General features: G+C 37.9%; 1 protein-coding gene across 1 annotated transcript in view; it reads left to right on the plus strand.

Annotated features, from left to right (window-relative positions):
• The window catches only part of LOC123746730 (Anion exchanger 2), a 148,820-nt gene that overhangs the window by 15,140 nt on the left and 110,067 nt on the right, over positions 1-23,613 (plus strand). Inside the window, 4 exon segments of the mRNA XM_069321710.1 lie at positions 3,685-3,730; positions 8,757-8,908; positions 9,650-9,801; positions 9,953-10,130. Coding sequence (XP_069177811.1) covers positions 3,685-3,730; positions 8,757-8,908; positions 9,650-9,801; positions 9,953-10,130 — 528 coding nt within the window.

Below are 23,613 nucleotides of genomic sequence, written 5' to 3' on the forward strand. Positions count from 1 at the left end.
TATGTGCTAGGTAACAGTTTTTCTCACCTCCAGTCTTCTCTGCCATCTTTGCCTAAGATTGAAGTTCCTGTTTTCTAGTGGGGTCTGTTAGTCATTGACACCTGGTTTATCTAGCTGTGGGTGCACCTCTTACTACAATGCAGTGTTCTTTGCACACTACTCATGTCTTGGGGTCAATGCTATGCTTGTCAACCTCATGTCCCGTGTCCTGTATTCCATGACTTGAATCTTGCTGGTCAGGTGGTTGGCTTCAGCCAGCTGGCTGTGTATCTTCACCCTTACGACATCCTGAAGTTTGCTGCTCCGACAGCATGCATTGTTAATGTGTCCTCTATTAATACCCAGGCTCTTGGTTTTGGGCACTTCAACAGTGTGTTCCACTTGGTATTCTGAAATATTTAAATAATGGTATTCAGAGTAGCCCCTTATTCATGAACAATGCTTTCAAACTTCTATTGATACATGCATTAGCATATTCAATTTACAGCACATAAGCTCACAATTTAATTAATTTTTAACAAATCTGGCAACACACATGTTCCCTTTATTTGTTTTGTTTGTCATATTTCTTGTACTCTGAAGCTCTTGTTTGTTAATTGCTCAGTGTTTGTGTGTGTCACTGTTCATAGCCACCAGCTGTCTGTGGTTTTCTTTCTAAATTACCATTTTCCATTGTTGACCTTGCTTCTTTCACTCCCTGTCCATCATACCAGTTAAACTATCACCTTGGATCATTTTATGATTACATATAAACACATGGATTTTTTTTTCCCCTTATGAACACAATAGTTACAGCCAGTGTAAAGAGGAGATTTGGAAAAATGAGATTCTCCAGGGCTGGAAGTCTGCGATTTGGTATGTATCAAATAATTAAATAATGAAATAATGGATAAAGTTATCTTAATAAATTATAAAATGGTGATCTGAAATGCTTTCTAAAATAATAGACTTACCCCTGTGTAATTGATTATGAACTACAGTACCAAAATTATGACTGTACAGTATTATGTTTTGATATAATATTGTACCAGATAGTGTTCTTCATATCAGCCAGGATGAGCTGAACTTCCACTAAGCCCACCTTTGTTGAGGAGGGAACACTTAATCCTGTCATCATAATGTTTTAATTCATTTTAGTATTTATGCACTTAACCTGCTATTTATTATTATGTTCAGGATGAAATTATATGAAAGACATTAAAGATTTTAAAATGAAGTGTCACACTAAAGTTCAGGCATTAGAAACTATCTTGAAAATACTTTTGATAATTTTCCTTTAAGTAATACTGTACTGTACAATGACAAAATTCATGTCTTCTATTTATGTACTGTATAATTATTAATAAATAAGAAACTAACACAACTGATTTTATGAATCAATTTGTGACAACTATGTTGTTTATATTGGGATGAAAATATGTATAAAAATGTTTTGACAATTAAATCCATTGACTGTTTACTTGTTAATTATTTTAAAATTTTAACTACTGTATGGTGAATCTAAAATATTAATACAGTAAATCTAAAATTAGCCTAATATTGAGATAAATGTTTAGAGCAATGTTGTAGGAGCTTTAAATCTTCGTCCCTTCATTGACAGCATGTAACAGGTGCTGGTCGCTCTTACCCATTCATTAGAGCACTATTCTTGTATATTCGTTCATTGATAGGTGTTTCCTTTGCCATATTAGCACTGCAGCAGTGTTGTGTTGGCTGGTCATCTGACATTTTTCCCCGTCGGTAAATTAGAAAAGCTTTAGAATATTTCCTGACCAGTTATGATTATATTGTTCTTTTGGAAAATTTAAACCTTAACTGGTGGGCAAATGATGTTGACTTAACATTGAATCATTGATAATATTGACTCGGCATTACCTAGGCATGTTTTGCTCACTGGGTTGGAAAGCATTTTTAAAGAGAAGAGCCAAAATTAATCTTGAATACTTTTTACAGTATAGAAAAGAGAAAAGAATGGAGATACAGTAATAAGTGTTAGAGAAGTGAAATACTGTAGTGCCTATTTAATCCATTATTAAGTTGTTGAATACTATATGAGTGATGACTCATCTGTAGCTAATGATGCTAATACAGTACAACCTCCATTCTGTGAAGTATGTGGAACAACCCAAATTTGTTGCAGTGAGGAGATGCCTTGAGGATAGATTTCCCATGCCTATGGGCTGATTTCACTTTGTGAAATTTTAATTTCAACTTATAATATAATAGGCAATTACTAAATGAACATGTCTGCAAAAACATTTAACCATATTAAGCTTATTTCTCACATTCCCAGCCCCAAAACTCATTTTCAGAACATACCAAGGCCATATCTGAGTAAATGAAAACCTTGCCAACTCGGAATAAAGACAATTCATAGAATTTGGTTTTAAATATCCTCAAAGGCTTTCCCAAGGCTCCAATTGGATCTTGTAATATTAATTCAATCTACAAAAATCATCAAACCATGGGCCAGATTCATGAAGCAGTTACGAAAGTACTTACAAAACGTGTACATCTTTCCTCAATCTTTGACGGCTTTGGTTACATTCATTAAACAGTTTACAAGTACAAAAACTTCCCAATCAAGTGTTGTTATTGTTATAAAAGCCTCCTGGTGCTTTGGAGCTCATGAACTGTTTTAATAAATGTAAACAAAGCCGCCAAAGATTGAGAAAAGATGTACAGGTTCTTAAGTGCTTGCATAACTGCTTTATGAATCCGGGTCCATGATTGGAGTCACATTAATAGTTACCATTCATGCATTAATATTTCTGATGCTGAAAGAGCTGATTTCACCAAGTAAAATTTTAATTCCAACCTGTCATATGAGGGACAACTACCAAGAGAGCCTCTTTGTAAAAGATTTAACTACATCAAACATTTTTCCTGTGGCCTAGTCTTGAAATCTCATTTTCAAAGGAGAAAACTGGGGACTTAAAATTAAAATGAACTGTAGAATTTGGTTTTAAATGTTCTCAATTGCCTTCCCAAGGCCCTTACTATTTTTCATAATGTTGCGTCCATCTACGAAAATCATTAAAAATGTGATTGGAGCCATATTATGCGTTACCATTCATACCTAATATTTCCCACACTTTATGGGCCGATTTCACTGAGCAAAATTTTATTTTTAACCTGTCATTTGGACGGCAACAACCAAGAGAATATATCTGTAAAAGATTTAAACATGTCTAGCATCTTTCCCATGCTCAATCCTCGAAATCTCATTTTCAAAAGAAAAAGGGCCCAGATTTTACTGAATAAAAATCTCTGCAACTGAAAAACAAACATAAAATTTGGTTTTAAATTTGCTCAGTGGCTTACCCAAGGGCCAGCTATTTCTAGTAATGTTGCCTCTATGTATGGACTCAATCCCAACATGCTAAGCAAATTCACTCATCCCCTGCTTCATTGAATTCTTGTTTGTTGAATCAGGTGAGTAAATCTGGCATGGAAAGTGTGTTTTCTAACTGAAGAATCGCCAAATCGAGGTTTATTAAATTGAGATTGCACTGTTTTGTAATGTAAACTTCACTGAAGGAGGAACAGGCATCTCAGTAGGCAAATGGGAAGGTCTAATTTTATGCCCTTAATGGTACATCCTCTGTGGATGACCAAACTTTGCCAGAGTTAAGTTATCTTTTATCACCATACTGGTTTCTAATAATATGTGTCTCATGGTAGGTGAAGATGAGCAGCAGCCTGACTTGGAACATCGAACACGCCGCAGGTTAGTTCTTGTTCTTTTGAATGATGTTTTTCACATACTCATTATATTGGGAATGTTGGAGGGAGTTTGTATAGCTGGAAATATAAGTTTGATGTTACTACAAAGATGTGCAAATTCACATAAATGTTGGTATAGTAATTGTACAATTGTACAAATACAGTATTTCAATTTTTGTACCTTGATTTGTGTACTGCATCTTTTCAGGATATAGAGTAATGAATATATATATATAGTATCTATCTATCTATCTATCTATCTATCTATCTATCTATCTATCTATCTATCTATCTATACATATACATATATATATATATATATATATATATATATATATATATATATATATATATATATATATATACTGTATATATATTATATATATATATACATGTGTATATATATATATATATATATATATATATATATTATATATATATATATATATATATATATATATATATATATTATATATATATATATATTAGATATAGATATTGTACAATATATACTGTACAGTATGTGTGTGTGTGTGTCATATATATATATATATATATATATATATATATATATATATATATATATATATATATATATATATATATATATATATATATATATATATATATATATATATATATATATATATATATATATATATGACACACACACACACATACTGTACAGTATATACTGTATATCTAATATATATATATATATATATATATATATATATATATATATATATATGACACACACACACACACATACTGTACAGTATATACTGTATATCTAATAACAAGTTTAATGTCTGATTAGATATGAAATTATAAAGAAAGCTTATAAATGCATTGTGTTTTGGATGGCCTACTTTGTACTAGCAGCAAAGGTTTATCTTTAAAGATGTGTGTGTAAAACCCAAGGTGTAATAATGGTGGCATCATAAGACGTTTCTGATTAAGAATAAGATCTACATACTGTACTGTATATCACATGTAAAATTGTATCGATAAATTTAGTAATCTTTGGAAAAGACTAATAAACATAACTACTCGGGAAAAATATACACAGTTGACAGCATTGAATGATGACATTCATTAGCTCTTTGATTTTTAGTATTTTGTTTCTCCATCATTGTTTTAGATCTCTGATGAAGGTAATTTAAGAAAACTTCATACAAATGAGTATCATTACTTAAGAGAAGTTGAAAAAATAAACCATATTTGTAGACCACAAGTCATTCACAAATTGATCCAATGGTAAAGGATTGGTTTGTGTTCGTTCCGTAACTTTTAATCAACAACTGTTTATAGATTGTGGTGAAACTTCTTACACCTGTGCATTACCTTTGTATGATATGTTGCAAGCATGAGCCAATTGTGTGTCAAGAGCCAAGCTCAAAATAGGGCAAATATATTACAAATGATGGCATCCATGTGCTATTAATTAAATTGTCCAGGAATCTGAATTTTACAAATTCAGATTTCATGTGAAGCATATGTTATCAATGTACCTGCTGTACATGCCTGAAGCTGTTGACGAAATAGCAGTGAAATCTAAAGTCTAAACTGGATACCAATAAAGATACAATTTGGCTTAATAATATTCTGCTTAACTGTTCCCGATGTTTACACTTTCCATAGGGACCTCTTGAGAAAATTCTAGTTGTGACAGCTATTATTTGCCATATCAAAATCGACATGGCACTGTTCTAGAGACACTTTTTGTCTTCAGATTTGCCGCAGCTTCAGGTGACTATTACTGTACATGAAATATACCTTACTAATACTGATAATTTTCTTCACATAACCTCAAGGAGTTTGCTCGTCACTTATATTGTGATCAGGTATGTACAATACTCTCACAACAGGGACAAGCTTCGATGCGTACTTCAAACATTTCTCTTGCACTTTCACCAATAAATGCTGTACAGTATATATTGTCTGTGGAGAGCCCCTTCGGCTCCCTGGAGCTATACCGGGCTGATAGGTATGTATCAGACCGTGACATAAATTGTTTCAAATGGAGTTCTAGTCTACTGGGGACAACGAGCCAGAACCTGGCCCCCCGCAGTGAGGCCCTAGAGCAATGGCCTATAGAAACCCACATGTGGTTGGAAGCATTCTATATCTGCCATCTACCGAGTCAGGCACCCAGAAAGGTAGACATCCCAAAACAGACCCCAACTGCTGAAACAGTGCTACCTAAAACCGAATTGCTAAACAGAACTCCCCAATCTGAAAACAAGCAAACAAGCATGATGTGGGGTTTGGGTATAGTGGTGGTGGTGGGTTAGATGTCATCCTTGTTTTCTTGTTTTCAGATTGGGGAGTTCTGTTTAGCAGTTTGATCTTAGGTAGCACTGTTTCACCATTAGGGGTCTGTTTTCGAATGCCTACCTTTCTGGGTGCCTGACTTGGTAGATGGCACACATAGAATGCTTCCAACTACATGGGAGTTTCTATAGACCATTGCTCCTTGTGCCCCTCTAAAAGGGCCAGGTTCTGGCTCGTGGTCCCCTGGTAGGCTAGAACTCCATTCAAATTGACTGATACCACAGTCTAATACAGTACATACATATGAGCCCAGTATATCTCCAGGGAGCCTCCGGGACTCACCCATAAAATGGCGTTTCATTACACTCAACGCTGGCTTTTTGTGGATCCAATGTTGGATCATGTTGAGTATCTGTGCCACTAATTTTAGATGGGGGGCACCCACACCCCTTTAATGTCGACACCTTAATGCCATAACAAATGTATGTAATATACTCTGAATAAATTGCAGTATATCGAATGAACAATTTATAAAATTTATATAATGCAATACTGTGTGTGAAATTTTCAAAGATCTATTAAAAGTAATATAAATTCTAATGATATTTCAAGAGTCATTAATTATACATGCTCTGAATTATCAAAATATAATAAAAACAATTACGAAATATTAATACAAAATTACTGCCGTGCAGATTTACCATCCTGGGCACCAGGGTTGGCAAACCGTATTAATGACATTTTGTAAAGTGTCTGAGAAATGCTGGAAGTTATTACACGGTAATGATTCAACTTTCTTTGTGAATGATAACGAAGTCAAACTTATATCTAAATTTTAGATAGACAATCCTATATTAAAATCAGTCAAATATTTAGTTGCATTTGTTATAAAGAAATATGAATTTTGGAGGTTAATCTGTACATTTTATTTGAAAAAATTGGCCTATCTTCCTTTTATAATTTTGGCATTTATTGCTATGAAATTTATGCTGTAAAGCAAGTAAGGTAGGTTATATGCTTTACTTAAATTATATGAATTTTTGGTATCCTTTGAAAGGATGTGAAATGCTTGAATTTGAAATGTATTGTATATATGTTTGAAGCACTGGAGGAATGCATGATAATGTGCAGTGTTAGGTTGTAGGGGGAGAGTGTGTCATCAGCATGTTGAGACATCAGTAATGTGCAGTGTCTCTGAGGCAGAGCTTAAGAGCCCAAGAACAGCAGCTTCAGGATTTATTTATTCTGCAGTCATACATAATTAACTTACCCTGATACATGGGAATGAATGTGGATCTGTAATAGAATTTAAAAGTAGCACATAAGTTGTGAATACTGACAAATGAAAAACCTGCAAATAAAGTGAGTGAGATGTACTCACCTGACGGCGAACTTGATGGCGCCTGACAGCTGGGTGGACAGCGCTTCGGATTCATAGTCCTGAGGTTCCAGGTTCGATCTTCGGTGGAGGCGGAGACAAATGAGCAAAATGTTTCTTTCACTCTGATGCCCCTGTTACCTGGTAGTAAATTGGTACCTGGGAGTTAGACAGCTGCTACAGGCTGCTTCCTGAGGGGGAAGGGGGGCGGGGGTGTAACAAAAAGGAAGCCTGATTGAGGACCGGGCCGCAGGGACACTAAGCCCCGAAATTATCTCAAGAGAACCTCAAGATACTGTAACCTAGTTGTTGTATTCACCTAGTGCATTCCATCTGTTAACTATTCTGACACTGAAAAAGTTCTTTCTAACATGCATGTGGCTCCATATGGGTAATTAGTTTCCACCTGTGGAACGAAGAAAAGATTGAATGGATATTCAAGGCTTACAAATATATTTAGATTTTAAATTTACTTTGGTCTTCTTATTAGTAGACTATGGTGTAGGCTAGTGGCCATGGTGAAGATAGGAAGCTTGTAGTTGGTGAAGAGTTGCTTCACTGTCCCTTCAATTGTTTAGGTGTGTCATGAACTGTCATGAATTGTAGGCATGAGAGTAGTTGCTGGAAGGATTCTTGACAATCTCTTATTTATATTATGAAAGTTAAATCTGAATTTAAAGATCAGGTTATATTTTATGAATAAAATATTAGCTTCTGGGTGTTATTTATCAAAGGTTTTGAGTGTCTCAAACACTGTATTGAATGCTATTTCATGTAGACAATACTATTGATTAATATGGATATGTGTCGAGTGTAACCGTGTTTGAGTAATACGTGGGAGAAAAAGTGCTGTAGTGCAATGATATAAAGAAAAAGACTAAAGATTTAGTTCTTGGATACAGGCAATATGAAAATTACAAAAATAGAATTCCTGTATTAGGATAACAGAAGACATACAATGTCACAATAATGTGGCTGAAAATATGATATCCAAATTACCGTACATATTGGAAAATGAAGAAACGATGACTTTTCGTTCCATCCAGGACTGGTTTCAAGATCAGAAATATTTGACTTAATAATGGTCCAGGATGGACCAAAACATAGTCGTTTCTTCACTTTCTGATGAGGGATTTGGGTATCAAGAGAAGACAGCATGGACTACAGTACAGTATTGCACAAGGCTTCAACATATTTTATGAATGTTGATGTATGAAAATTTATATTCTTTTGCCCATTTATGCATTTGAATTATTTTGACAAAATAAATAATAATTTATGGTAGCTATTATAATAAGTTTGTAATAGGTTAAGGTTTTAGAAGACTTCAAAACATTGAAGAGGTTTAACCCTTCACCCTTAATCATTTATTCAGACGCTCCAACAAAAGCCGGCGTCGTGACACTGTCGAGGACCCAGCTTGGCGGCGTCATGCTGGTAGTGAGCACAACTTGCAATCCTACACAACTCCAACTACTGAAGACGAAGCAAGAAATTTAATTGGCCATGACCTTGATGATATGACGAGTAAGTTGATCAGTATTTTAGTGAGCTGTTTTAATACTACAGTATGAGATTACATAAAAGTGCTGCATATTACAGCATTAGGTATGTTAATAGTATGCGATTATAAGTGATGGTGGTGAGCTTGGTCTGATCATATGGATAGTGAGCCTTTCCATAAAAGTTGGCACTTTGAGCATATATCTTGTATGCAGTACAGTTAAATGTGGTTACAAGTGCTTCAGAATAAAATGTTTTGTGTTTACAACATTGAATTCAGGTTGGAGAAACTCTGAAACAAGCTTACCTAATTGGCTTTGAATACTTTTCTGAGTTTCAGAATCTACTGAAATTTGTTGAAAACTAGAAACCAACCCCCTCTCAAACATCCCTGGCCTAATGAATATTATTTCTCACCCAGTATGTACTGAGAGCTCTTGGCTGATGAATCCTGGCCTTGTAAATCATTCTAGGTAAAGGACACTTAGATGGTTGATGGATAATGATAAGTCTTTGACTTTATCTGTTCCAGTTTAGCAAAAAAAAAGACAAATTGTTTCCTGTCTTGAGGCAACTTTAAACTTATCATTCATTGTTGAGTTATACATTACTGTAATTCATTTCCAGTAACGTACATTATATTTCTAATATGAACATGAAATTTTGCAATGATCTTTCTGTTATTAAATTAAATTTCTTAAAAACCATTTGCATATACTGTGATGAAATTTGTGTAAAGTTTATTTCCTATATTTCTTAAAATAGGCCACAGATTTGATGACCCTAGTGCTTACCGTCGTCCACGAGTACGAGCACGCTCGTCAGTTGCATCCATCATTCATGCTGGTGATAAGGAAGATAAAAATGATCGGCAGTTACCTATTGTGAAGAAAACATATGACCACAGTCCTCATGAGGTTAGTTTGGGGATTTTTTCTGAAAATCATAGTTAATTGAAAACCAAATCAGTGATATCCTCTATTACAAATTGATTCAGTGTGGTCTAATACAGTACAGTATTATTATTATGTTTCATGGTCTTTATCATTTTTGTTGTCTTGTCTCTAGGTGTTTGTGGAGTTGGATGAACTGAAATATTCAGAAGGTCGTGTTGAGTGGAAGGAAACAGCCCGTTGGATCAAATATGAAGAAGATGTAGATGATGTTGACAACCGATGGGGAAAGCCTCATCTTGCTTTTCTAAATTTCCATTCATTGTTCTCCCTCCGCAAGGGACTTGAAGCAGGTATGTTAAAGGGTTGATTAAATTATGGTAGTACAAGTATTACTATTTATTTGTGCATTGGTCACATGTAGAGTGGAACTTTAGCCAAAACATTATTGTTACTGTATACTGAGAATAGATGGTGGTAGAAGCTGAAGAGGAGGAAAGGAATTATTGCTTAGAAGGGGGAGTAAACTTCCATTTAAACATGAGGTAACTCCAATTCTGGTGATCATTATCATTTTATTCTCTTTTCCAAAAAGTCACTAGTACTCAATTTAGCAAAGAACTTGACCAATGTTGTCTGTTTTTAAACTTTCCTGAAGTACCCAATCACATTACCACTGAATGCATTTATGTTTCGATTACCTATGGCAATGTTTGCATGCCAGTTTTCCACCATATTCTGTGTTTTGGCCTAATTGGACAGCATTTCCTTAATGTCATCAGTAGGGATGGTGCCTTACTTGATCCTTTCCTCCTCTGACCTACTACCTGTACCGGACGGCGAGTGACAAAGATGGAAGCATTTCATGTTACTAAAACATGACAAATATTGAATCTGATGAATATAGAGTTTTCACCGTATATTGAAATGATGAAAAAAAAAGTGGACACTTGTGGACATCAGTTTATCCTTAACATTTTTGCAAAAGATTTTTTTTTTCAATTAATTTTAAACAGATAGTAGATTGAAACAAGTTTTGTTTTGAGAGATGTACTAATGAGGGATTTGTCCCGAGAGATATGCCAAAAGGGGTTTTGTCCCAAGAGATGTGCTGAAGGGGTTTGTTAAAACCATAATTTACTAGGTAGCATAGTATGCAGGAGATAAAAATACTGTATTGGGAAATTGACTAAAGAAGCTTTATGGGCAAGATGCCCATGCCACATCTTGGGTGGCTTAATCTTAATCCATCTTAAGAAGTTACTACAGAAGACCCTAAAAAATAATACTGTATGTAATAAATGTTTGACTCCCTTGGTAATGTTGGAGTTACACACAGTAAATATGGCAGGTAAGCAGAATTAATGGATAATTGTTTAGATAATGAAGACAAGTATCTTGATAATTTATTTGTATTATATTAGTAGCATTTACTTCATAGCTATATTATCCTATAAAGGTAAGTTGATATGTGTTACTGTGTATGGGGGTTTAAGTTTGTATAACTTAAACTCCCTGTGTTGTATTTTTATAATATTATTGAGTACTTTAGAATGTGGAGTAACATGCTGATCATACATGACACCAAAGAGTTTAAAGACACATATATAGAATGTTGTGGGGTTTGAGGTTTTTCTTCATTAAAGATTCTGGTAAACTGGGCACTGCTCCCTGCATGTCCTGTGTGGGATGACATTAGAAAAAAGATCCATAGAGATGATCAAAAAGGAAAGCAGGAATGACATCCGCACTTGACAAATTGATTTAGGTTTATTTTTCCGTATTGAAGTTTATGTAGAGAAACATGTCAATATTTTAATATATTTAAGCATTAAATAGATGTGGCAACCCCACTACTCATTATTATGTAGTGCAATTAACTTTGCATCCCCTGCATTATATGGGGAGAGGGGGAATTGGGCTGGGGATCGATTTTCCCAAATTTCTTTGCACTAAAGGTGTAAGTAGCCTTGGATCTGGGGCTCCTACCTGCCAAGATCCCCAAAAGCAAAACAGTGTGTGGAATGTAAGACAAATGAATCAAGAGCAGAAGTTCTTCATGAAGGAAAGTTTAATATGGTAGTCTTATGTGAGAGAAAGACAAAAGAAAATGATAATGAAGGGTGGAATGGTGTAAATGTTGTAGAATAGGAGGAAGAGGAGTAAGGAAGCGTATGCTTGTTAATGATTTAAGTGGTCCTTTATTAGATAGTGAGTAATATCATTGAGTGGATATAAATAGACCTTTTGCAGTTTTCACTATTTTTCTCATTGCAGTTCAAGGTATTTATGTCTGAAATTCATATTAGAAAGAGGAAAGTGGTGATTGTTATTGCTTATGCAACATTTGATGACACAAGTAAGTTTTATTTTTTGATAGCCAAATGACAAGTGATTTGCTCAGAAACTAGGTCGAACCGCACTAGTTGTGGCTGGCTAGCTGGGAGCTCTCTGCTTTCACATCATCAGCAGCAGTCCCTGTGGCCGGGGAGGATTGACTAGATGCCAATCTTTGTGTTCACCAAGTAGTGAGTGAGTACTTGGTATTCCAGGGCAAATTAAGATAGGACCTGCCTGAAACGCTGTGTGCTAGTGGCTTTACATGAATGTAAGAACTTTTGTATATATAAATAAAATAAAAATAAAATAAATCATGGCCTTGGCCATGTCACATGTCCTTGAAAAAGGATTCTAAGCAGGTCTCACCAGGTTATTGTATGATGGCATATTGTATGATGGCACACAGCTGATCCCTGAAATGCTGTGCATATTAGTGGCTTAAGTAAATTAGTTTGTGTATATCTACAAATATTCTTCTGTATCAAACCTGTCCTCGTACAAAGAATGTCGCCTTTTGCTCGTATGCATTACATAAGGCCACAAACCCCCCCCCACTCGTCATCCCAACCCCCTCCCACTCCTCACCCCAACCCCCTCCCACTCCTTACCCCAACCCCCCACTCTTCACCCCCCCAACTCCCCCAATCCTCACCTTCCCAACCCCCCACTCTTCATCCCCCCAACCGCCCACTCCTTACCCCCAACCCCTGCTTCTCACCCCCCAACCCCTGCTCCTCGGCCCCCCACCAATTCCACCACACCCCAGCCTCCTTCATCCCCGCTCCTACCCCACCCGTAACCCCAGTGCTCCTAACCCCCACTCCCTATTACAGAGCTCCACCCCCACCCAGCACTGCACCCCCCCTGCCCCCTCTTAATACCCCCCCCCCCCCCTCCCCAAGCATATTCCCTCCCATGCGTCTCAACAGCTCAGTATTTGTTTTGATACAGCTAAGTTGTTTACCATGAGCGGGAAGTTCCCCTCATTACAATGCATAGCTAAAACAAATTATTACTGGACCAAAAGTTGTCAAGGGTGTTCAACGCTCCGTTACGCTTCTTGTTTGTCAACATTTTTTTTCACTTGTATTTGGGATAATTTTATTGCTTGTTTGTCATATCATTTAATTTCCGTCATTGTCAGAAATGACAATTAGTAAAATGCCATAATTAACGTTCAAGTGGAATGTAATTTGCTAAACCGTAAATGATAAAGGATAAATTATTGAAAGCATTGTTGTTAATTATCATAAATAATATTTGTAAGGCTTTATGGACTAGATAATTTTTAGGTGCAAAAACTCTGCAGTGTTAGCGAGCTTGCAGTGTTGGCGGCTCCCGCCTGTTAGCAGCTAAGCCCGCCAACGGACGGAATTTACATGTTCACAACCGTTTCAGCTGTCATGAATATCCAAAACTATTCACCTGGCATCTCTAAATGTACATAGTTTAATGGGTAAATTATCAAAATAAAAGTTCAGATTTTGTTTTTTCCAGCCATAATAAATTACTGTACCTTTAAACCCTGTTGTGCCAGGTAAGGTTTAATTACGTTCAACTTGGCGCTAGCTCTTGAAATAAAAACACACGAACGAAACACGATATATGAATTTCAATATACATGACATAATCAACCAATACTTAACACGTTATGCCACCCTTGACATGCGATAAACACGATATACGACGCTTGGCATGCGATAAACACGATATACGACGCTTGGCATGCGATAAACACGATATACGACGCTTGGCATGCGATAAACACGATATACGACGCTTGGCATGCGATAAACACGATATACGACGCTTGGCATGCGATAAACACGATATACGACGCTTGGCATGCGATAAACACGATATACGACGCTTGGCATGCGATAAACACGATATACGACGCTTGGCATGCGATAAACACGATATACGACGCTTGGCATGCGATAAACACGATATACGACGCTTGGCATGCGATAAACACGATATACGACGCTTGGCATGCGATAAACACGATATACGACGCTTGGCATGCGATAAACACGATATACGACGCTTGGCATGCGATAAACACGATATACGACGCTTGGCATGCGATAAACACGATATACGACGCTTGGCATGCGATAAACACGATATACGACGCTTGGCATGCGATAAACACGATATACGACGCTTGGCATGCGATAAACACGATATACGACGCTTGGCATGCGATAAACACGATATACGACGCTTGGCATGCGATAAACACGATATACGACGCTTGGCATGCGATAAACACGATATACGACGCTTGGCATGCGATAAACACGATATACGACGCTTGGCATGCGATAAACACGATATACAACACTCGACATCGATATACACGACATTCAAAAGACAAGATATACTGTACAAGCCACAATATAACACGTTAAAGCGGCACAACTCTGCTTGACACACACACGCCCCATTTTCTTTCCAAGGCCTTTTAGAGGCCTGTATGTCTATAGCTATTTAATTTGGCAATCAAATCTTGTGTTTACTGAAACGTTGTAATGACTTGTTGACAAACGCCGCCGTCTGTACTTTGACGTCACGGGCGGCCGTTATATTGAGGCCAAATTTAAATATCGCTCACATCAGGAAACATACATTTATCTCTTGTTTTGCAATGAGTTTCGTTAGTTTTCTCAGATGTGATGTCATGATTTTATGGTACAAATTTTGTAACCGAACATGTGTCGCATTTGCTGTCTTGACCACAAATTGGGAGGAAATAATTTGGTGTCAAGTTACTAATACGCTTTTTAGGTTGTCTTGGGACGATGCTGAAATATTAACTGTCGGTTTTCTAACGAATTTTTGGCGTTTGTTTTATGTCCGTCTCTGGCGCCATATTAACATGTTTTACTTGTTGTGTCTTTTGTTTTGTGTTAAACCTTCAATCATACTCTCCATAGAGTCTTTAAGATAATGCCTTTGACGTCTTGTATTGTGAAATAATGTTTGCGTAAGCGCATGTTAAAAATGTTTATTTTAGCTTCTGTTTTGATAAAATATTACCCTTAACATTTCACACTGAAATGATGTATACTGTTCTTGTTCTCCTGAGCGTGGAGACCAATAATTGTCTTCTGTGTCGTTGTCCTTCCTGCATTGTGTGACAAAATGTTGTCCTTTGTCCCGGGCAGCTGATCACACCCAAAAGAATAATGTCTTTTTAACACGCGGCTTTTTTACCACTCTGTTACCGGCAGCTCCATGACTCACGAAACGCTGTGTGTACGTGTGCTTTACTTCTCTGCCTCAGTCTTGAAGATAAAATATACACAAATTCTCCTAATTACCTTGAAAGGAACCTTGATTTACAAGGAACAGGATGAGTGTTGCAACTCCAGTAGCTAAGAGACTCGTCCTTTAAGAGCCACGTCAGTGACAAAACAGTCTTAAGAGGAATACTTGTTTTTCTTCCTGGCAATTGTTTGAGATTTTCTCCTCCATGTTAGCTTGTCCTAAGTGATCCAGTCCAGGTGTATTTTACATATCTTGGATGATAACGTTTGTTTCATTAGGTATTTAGCCTCGTGATGCATCACGAGAGATGGGTCAATTGACATGGTTTACAAATTACTGATCGAGAATAGTATGAGGGGAAGGTGAGGCAAATCTACAGTGTGCGGACGCGCGCACTCTTAATTTACATTGGATGCTGGTGAAAAACCAGCTAAATGGCCAATAAAAAGCTGCCATTTAAAATTTGCGTTATTGATAAGTAAATTTGATTACGCAATAAAATGGCGACCTAAAATTAATAAATAAAGAGTTTTAAACGGAGGCTGAGACTACATATATCGTCACTTGTTCAGAGCTAGAGAAAACTGACAAAACAGTTTTTTAAGATATGAACACTAGTGATTTCCCGATAAGAAACGAGTCAATTGACAATTAAGTTTTTAGGTAACTCTAATATTGAGTTTTTTATGGAATTGACGGTTTAGAATGAACGACCAGACATTCATTTTCTTTACTCTTCTCTGATCAATGACCCCTGACCAATATTTACAAAATCCGGTGCTTTAGTTAAAACAATAGTAGTGTCTCTAGGTTCATACGCTTCTGGTTAGGCAAAACCACTTAAAATTTGACGTTTGTCAGAACGTGAAAACAGTCCAGATATTAAAGGTTTTGAAGGCAATCCAGTTGAAGGAGAAGGTCAGGTTTATGTGAAGGGTAGCAGGCACTGACCGCGTGACCTTTCAGACCAGGCTTCGGCTAGGCTTGCCACACTGGGCTTCCCACAGTCTTTCTAAATATTTTTCAGACTCCCATTCAACACTCGAAACTTTCGCATATGTCTGATTGCTTCGGCGTTATTCAGAAATGTGCGTAGTGTGATACAAAGACTAGCAACAAAGACTAGCAAATGTGTGTTACATTGAACGTTATCCTAAGGACGTCATTTTTTTTCCAAGATTAAGCCACATGTTCTGTCCCAAGTGCCTCCTTCCTGATTCTCGAAGATGATTTGGTTTCCAGTTGACTCGGTGCTGTTCCTGTTCCTTATTGGTGGTTATGTTTCTGCTGAAGATATATCTTGTGATGTCCGGTTGGTTGTAAACCCAGGCGGGTTATAAAACTAGTGGAGAACCGGCAGCGCTCTCAGAATTGATAAACAAACCTCATAACTGCTTTTGATCACGCCACATGTCTTGATCAATTTGTTTTATTGTGCTCGTGTTATGTTTATTAATGGGTTCAGTTGTGTTATTATTTTGTATATTATTTGTATGCGTTGTGCAAACACAGAATGGCGCCTGAATCTTAAACTTGTTTACAGTGTAAGTTATAATTTTATATTTCATAAAAATGGTTCGGTGTGCTTGCATTTTACGTACCGATATTTATGATAAACGCTGTTAGCTTCCGAAAGTTATTGATGTTATCATGGTATAAACTGTTACATGGGTTGACTTCTGGTATTACTATGCTTGGATTTTTCATTTCTGCTTCAGTCATACGAGCCCAACCACTTGGACTGGACGGTAGAGCGATAGTCTCGCTTCAAGCAGGTCGGCGTTCAATCCCCGACCGTCCCAAGTGGTTGGGCACCATTCCTATCCCCCCGTCCCATCCCAAATCCTTATCCTGATCCCTTCCAAGTGCTATATAGTCGTAATGGCTTGGCGCTTTCTCCTGATAATTCCTTTCTTCCTTCCGTCATACGATGGAAGAGAAGGGAATTATCAAGGGCCAAGCCATTACGACTATATAGCATTTGGAAGGGATCAAGATAAGGATTTGGGATGGAACGGGAAGAAGGAAAGGTGCCCAACCACTTGAGACGGTCGGGGATTGAACGCCGACCTGCATGAGGCGAGACCTTCCCTCTACCGTCCAGCCCAAGTGGTTGGTCAGTCATACGAGGATGAAAAAAATATGTATCTGCTTGATGGGTTCTGGGAGTTGTTCTACTCCCCAACCCCGGCCCGAGGCCAGGCTTGACCTGTGAGAGTTTGGTCCACCAGGCTGTTGCTTGGAGCGGCCCGCATATTCCCCACAGCCTGGTTGGTCCGGCACTCCTTGAAGAAAACTATCTAGTTTTCTCTTGAAGATGTCAACGGTTGTTCCAGCAATATTTCTTATGCTCGCTGGAAGGATGTTGAACAACCGTGGACCTCTGATGTTTATACAGTGTTCTCTGATTGTGCCCATGGCACCTCTGCTCTTCACTGGTTCTATTCTGCATTTTCTTTCATGTCGTTCACTCCAGTATGTTATTTTACTTTGTAGATTTGGGACCTGGCCCTCCAGTATTTTCCATTTTCTGAAGACGAGAGAGATATGGAGAGATATTTGATATTTCTCTCGTCTTCATTCAAGTGAGTACATTTGGAGAGCCTTGAGACGATCCCAATAATTTAGGTGCTTTATCGCGTATATGTATGTCGTATATGTTCTCTGTATTCCCTCTGTTTTAGCCATCTCTCCTGCTCTCTGAAGGGGGAAGTGAGTACTGAGCAGTACTCAAGACGGGACAGCACAAGTGATTTGAAGAGTAAAACCATTATGATGGGATCCCTGGATTTGAAAGTTCTCGTAATCCATCTTATGATTTTTCTTGCTGACACAATATTTGCTCAGACATCATTATTCCCAAATCTTTTACATGCTGCTTTCCTACTATGGGCAGATTCGATTCCTCATTTTTACCGTAAAAAGGTTCTCATTTTCACCGTACCTGAGTACCTGGAATTTATCACTGGTAAACTTCATTTTATTTTCTGCTGCCCAGTCGGAAACTTTATTATGTCTTGTTAAAACAAAATAAAAAAATATCTGCCATGAGGACAGTTTGGTGGAGGTGTCATTCTTGAGGTGTGTTACCTTAAAGGTAGGAGGGAGATTATTGTCCGACATTTAAGAGCACACACGTCGCTTGTCACTGGTCTTACCGTTATAGTGGCGGGAAGTGTTGGGTGGGGGACACAGTCTGGTCGCACAGTGGCGGCCATCAGTGATCGACCTTTACAGTGACATGCTACAGTTACACTACAAAAGGAAAGGAGTTGTACCGCTGTACAACATTACAAATTTACGGGCTCACCATAGCCCGTGCTACATGGACATTTCGTTCTGAGTAGCTAAATCTAAAACAACAACAACATATCGCTGTATTCTCATTTGTCATTATTATGCTAACATTTAATGTGTAGCATGATTTCAATAGTGACCTCCGTACAGTGGTAACGAGAATTCATGTACTAGAGGAAGACTATGCACTTGGCAGTGGCGGAGCTTGACTCCAATATTCATTTTTTTTTCAGGGATATTCCTGCGCGGGCCCTAAGCCTCTGACTGGCCCACTAAGTGTTGCTTGTTTCTGTTTTACTTGGGCCGAGTATGAGTACTTATGACTCGTATGGTCGCTTCAGTAAGATTTTGCCATACCAATATTCAGTGCTGCTGGTATGCGTAATTTTTACTTTTAAAATAGAAATATATATTTTACAGTACAGGTTAGGTGCCACTTGCGATTTACACAACTTAAATATATATGATAATATATGTATTGCCTCTGTGAATGATAGTCTTCGTGGATGAATTACTAACGGGAAGTGAATAGGTTACTCTAGCAGTTATATTATACATATTTTAATTGTGATTATACAGTATATAATATGAGCAGCATCTTGGCAAGTCACAGATTATTATTTTGTTGTGGTTTTTACTCCACATGAATATTTTGTGTTCTTCTTAACTTTTGTTTCCATGTTATGAGATACTTTATTGGGATTTACATTCTCTTGAAAGGCCAAGAATTAGGGGTGACGCGATTGACATACACGTGCATATATACTTCACAGTATACACGTGCATATACACTTCACAGTATAAACGTGCATATATACTTCACAGTATACACGTGCATATATACTTCACAGTATAAACGTGCATATACACTTCACAGTATAAACGTGCATATATACTTCACAGTATACACGTGCATATATACTTCACAGTATAAACGTGCATATACACTTCACAGTATAAACGTGCATATACACTTCACAGTATACACGTGCATATATACTTCACAGTATAAACGTGCATATACACTTCACAGTATACACGTGCATATACACTTCACAGTATAAACGTGCATATATACTTCACAGTATACATGTGCATATATACTTCACAATATACATAGTATGACATAGCAAAGGGGATACTAATCAGGTATTAAATATATCGATACAAAATAGAACACGAATCAATTGATATAAATTGGATAAGTTTAGATTTAAGAAAGACCTGGGTAAATACGGGTTTGGAAACATGACTGTTGATTTATGGAACAAATTACCGGAAACACTCAAGGGACCCCATATTAGATATGGGGTCCCTTGAGTGTTTCAAGCGTATGTTAGACACATGTAGTAATAAGTTCGGCGGAATAAAAATAGGATACGTCTCGTGAGAGTCATTAAGTCTTTGCAGTTTCCTTAACTCTTAGGCTATCAGTGCAGTGATTAAAAACATATATTTTTCTTTCATTCTTTCCATCAGATGGCCATGAAGTAGTCTTTGAAAGCCTAGTATCATCCTAACAAGCAACTTCGTGCTAACTGCAATAATTAATCTCATAAATACTGATTATATGATTATAAATGTTAATGCAACATTATTTGTTTTTCTAAAGAAAAACAAATAATGTTGCATTAACATTTATAAGAGCATAATACAAGAAAATCGAGCAGGAAGGCAAGATAGAACCAGATTTGGGCGGAGAGCTCCATTATTCACACCAGATTGCGAGCGGATTATACGTAAAAGTTGGATTAGCTTCTAGCTCGGTGCCGCCTGATTCTTAATAGGTCGGGCCGGACTCCGGGTTGTGTAATATGCATATCATGGTCCATGGGTTAAGGCGTGTGACTGGAGTGACCCAGGACGCTGGTTCGATCCCGCCGTCCTGCCCTAAGAATTTTCTGATAGATATATCACGTTAGTGTGATATCATTGTGTATAATACAACAGATACTATATTAACCTTATGGTAAAGCTAATAGTTTGCAGCACTACATAATATTTCATGCTATAATTAAAAGTTAATAATTTTAGAAAGATAACAAACTCGCTAATCTTTATATTGTCTTAAGTAGTTTGGTGTATAATGACTAATAGGTAGCTAAACCGCTCACAATACCCTTCCTGAGGTTATCCTGAGATGATTTCGGGGCTTAGCGTCCCCACGGCCCGATCCTCGACCAGGCCTCCTTTTTTGCTACACCCCCCCCCCCCAAGCAGCCCGTAGTGGCTGTCTAACTCCCAGGTACCTATTTACTGCTAGGTGAACAGGGAAATCAGGGTGAAAGAAACTCTGCCCATTTGTTTCCACCTCCATAGGGGATCGAACCCGGAACCTCAGGACTACGAATCCGAAGGGCTGTCCACTTAGCTGTCAGGCCCCTTAAGTTACTGTTTTTAATAAAGTTGGCTAGTAGCATCTCACATGAGTTTTGATATAATATCCCGCACTTGAATTCGTTATCACACACTTTGAATGTTGATTGGTTTATTGGAGTGAATGCGAGAGAAGTATTTTAATACGGCAGAAGCCAAGTGAGAAATGTTGAGCTCTTACTCTAGGAAGATTCTTATGGTTGTCTGTACCTCCCAAGTGGTTGTGTCAATAGTCATAGTCTGGTATAACGTCCCTGTTGGCATTCCCACGTGCGAGGAGTCCTGGCGTTCCAGCACTCAGCCAGCGCCAGATTAAACAAAAAGCTAGTGTTAGTGTGGGGCTGAACGCGGCCTGTCTTCATATCCGCGTCACCCAAATTCCCCCCTTTTTCTCATGCAATATATGTGGGTTAAATGTTGCTATACATTATATATATATTTTTTGTTATATGCTCTGTTCAGATCATTGAGGATTTGCGGTCTCTATAATGATTTTGAATTAGTTTGTGTAAATACAAGCATACCATGCTTGTAGGCATTGGGCGTTGCTCTCAAGTTAGAGAGCAACGCCTGGAAGGCTTAGCAAGGCCTGACTAGCCAACTAGGCAATCCGCAAGGTCACTTGCAGGTTCCAGTGGTGACCCAGCCACTAGGGCGCCTACCCTGCCTGGCCAAGTGACGCGCCATCACAACTTTAGGTACATGATAAGTATAAATTCTGTTTAGCATCTTGATGCTCCGTACTAGAATTCCTTCTTGAGAGCAGCGGGCTCTTTCCTCCTTGATTTATATCATGTTGTTACTTTTGTTTTTAAATACATTAGGCTGGTCAGCTTCAATTTTTCTAGTGGTCGCAGTTGGGTTTCTTCGTTGTCTAGCTTGTTTGGTGAATGCATAGAACGGTAGTAATATTGGCGTGTGTGTTGAGAAGGCGGATGTTCTGAAAGAAGGGAGGGGGGGGGAGGAATACTGAGAGGGGGTGTATTGAGAATGGTAGGAGGTGTGTTGTGGGAGGGTGGGGTGGGGGTGGGGGGATGGTGTTAGCCAACAGTGTTGCAGGGAAGACTTCCCGCCGGACCAGCCTCGCCCCACCCACTCCTCACAACTTGGCGTTCACACCTATGTAAACTTACACAAACACACCAACTATATAACACGCACAAAGTGACTAAATTACTAAGAAAACTACTAAGTGTACATTGTTGTTTGAAGAAATGAGCAGTAAAGACTGAGGTAATTAAGAGAGAGGCAGTTTAGAGTGTGTGTATAATGTGTGGTATTGGTAGTGTGTGGTGAGCGCGGGGAGTCCCCGGGAGTATTACAGATCTGGGCGAGGCTGCTGGCCGTCTGCCCCCATGATGGCACTCTTCACACAACCAAACCTTCAACTTTCCCCCCTTCCCATCCACCCTCCCACATTCCCTTCATTATTTGCATTATTTTCAACCAAAGAAACAATTGCCTCATATAAAATAAATCGTGTGTGGGTTGAGCTATTTGCTCCAGTTTCGTTATTGTGACTATTTATGTATAATTGTAAATCATTCAGTAAGAAAGCAGTGTGTACTTTTATTTTTATTAACATATTTAGGTACATCTGCATTTGTGCAGCTACCCTAGACTATATGAAAAGGAGTACAGAGTGTGTCAAAAAACTAGCTTTTTTTATTATTATTATTTTCTACCACAGACGTGGCCACACATTTACAGTGCTAATCAGCATATATACATTTTTTCTGTGCTCCATGGACAGGGTGAGAGATTTGTCAAACATATAGTTCAGGGATATATTGAACAATCAACCACAGAAGGTGATTGTAGTGCTTTTAAAATGCTAGGCTAAGCTACATACGTAAATACATAGATACACAGATTTATGTATGCTACATAGTGTTCGATGTGCCTTTTACATAGTGTCATTAATGTGCATTTACAAAAAAACAAAAAAAACAAGCTAAGTGACGTTAAAAATCCTCATCACACAGGCTGGTTTGTCATACAAAGGCGTGCGACGCGTGTTTACACATATTTAAAGTTTGATTTACGTGCCCGCAGTTAACCGAACATGTGAATCTGATTTGCTAATACAGGATTGAACAGTTCACCTCCTCCCGTGTACACTCCCGCTCTGGAACGTGTCTGTTTTTGTAATGCACATGCTTGTCATTGTACATATAGAGGTGCGGCTTCCCCCGACCAGGAAACGGAAGCGCAACGTGTGGACGAGAGTTTGAAGCGATCACCAGTTAACTCATTATTATGGACACAGTTTTTTTTTAGTGTATTTCCTTTACATGTGAAGATTCCGAGTGTACAGTTTTCTCAGTTGGGAAGATTTTGGGTGTCCTCGGATGTGAAGATGCTGAATGGAGAGTTGCCTCAGTTATAAAGATGCTGTGCGCTGATGGAAGGGATGTTGAGACCTACATGCACCCAACAACACTCCTGGCATTTTTGGAGGGTACAAATATTTCATTAAATCACTTCGATATGCTAGAGCCGCATGAGCACCTCCTTCAGTAGCCATGACGATGGCTACTGAAGGGA

This window comes from Procambarus clarkii, chromosome 10 (genome assembly GCF_040958095.1).
Source record: "Procambarus clarkii isolate CNS0578487 chromosome 10, FALCON_Pclarkii_2.0, whole genome shotgun sequence".
Classification (NCBI taxonomy): Eukaryota; Metazoa; Arthropoda; class Malacostraca; order Decapoda; family Cambaridae; genus Procambarus; species Procambarus clarkii.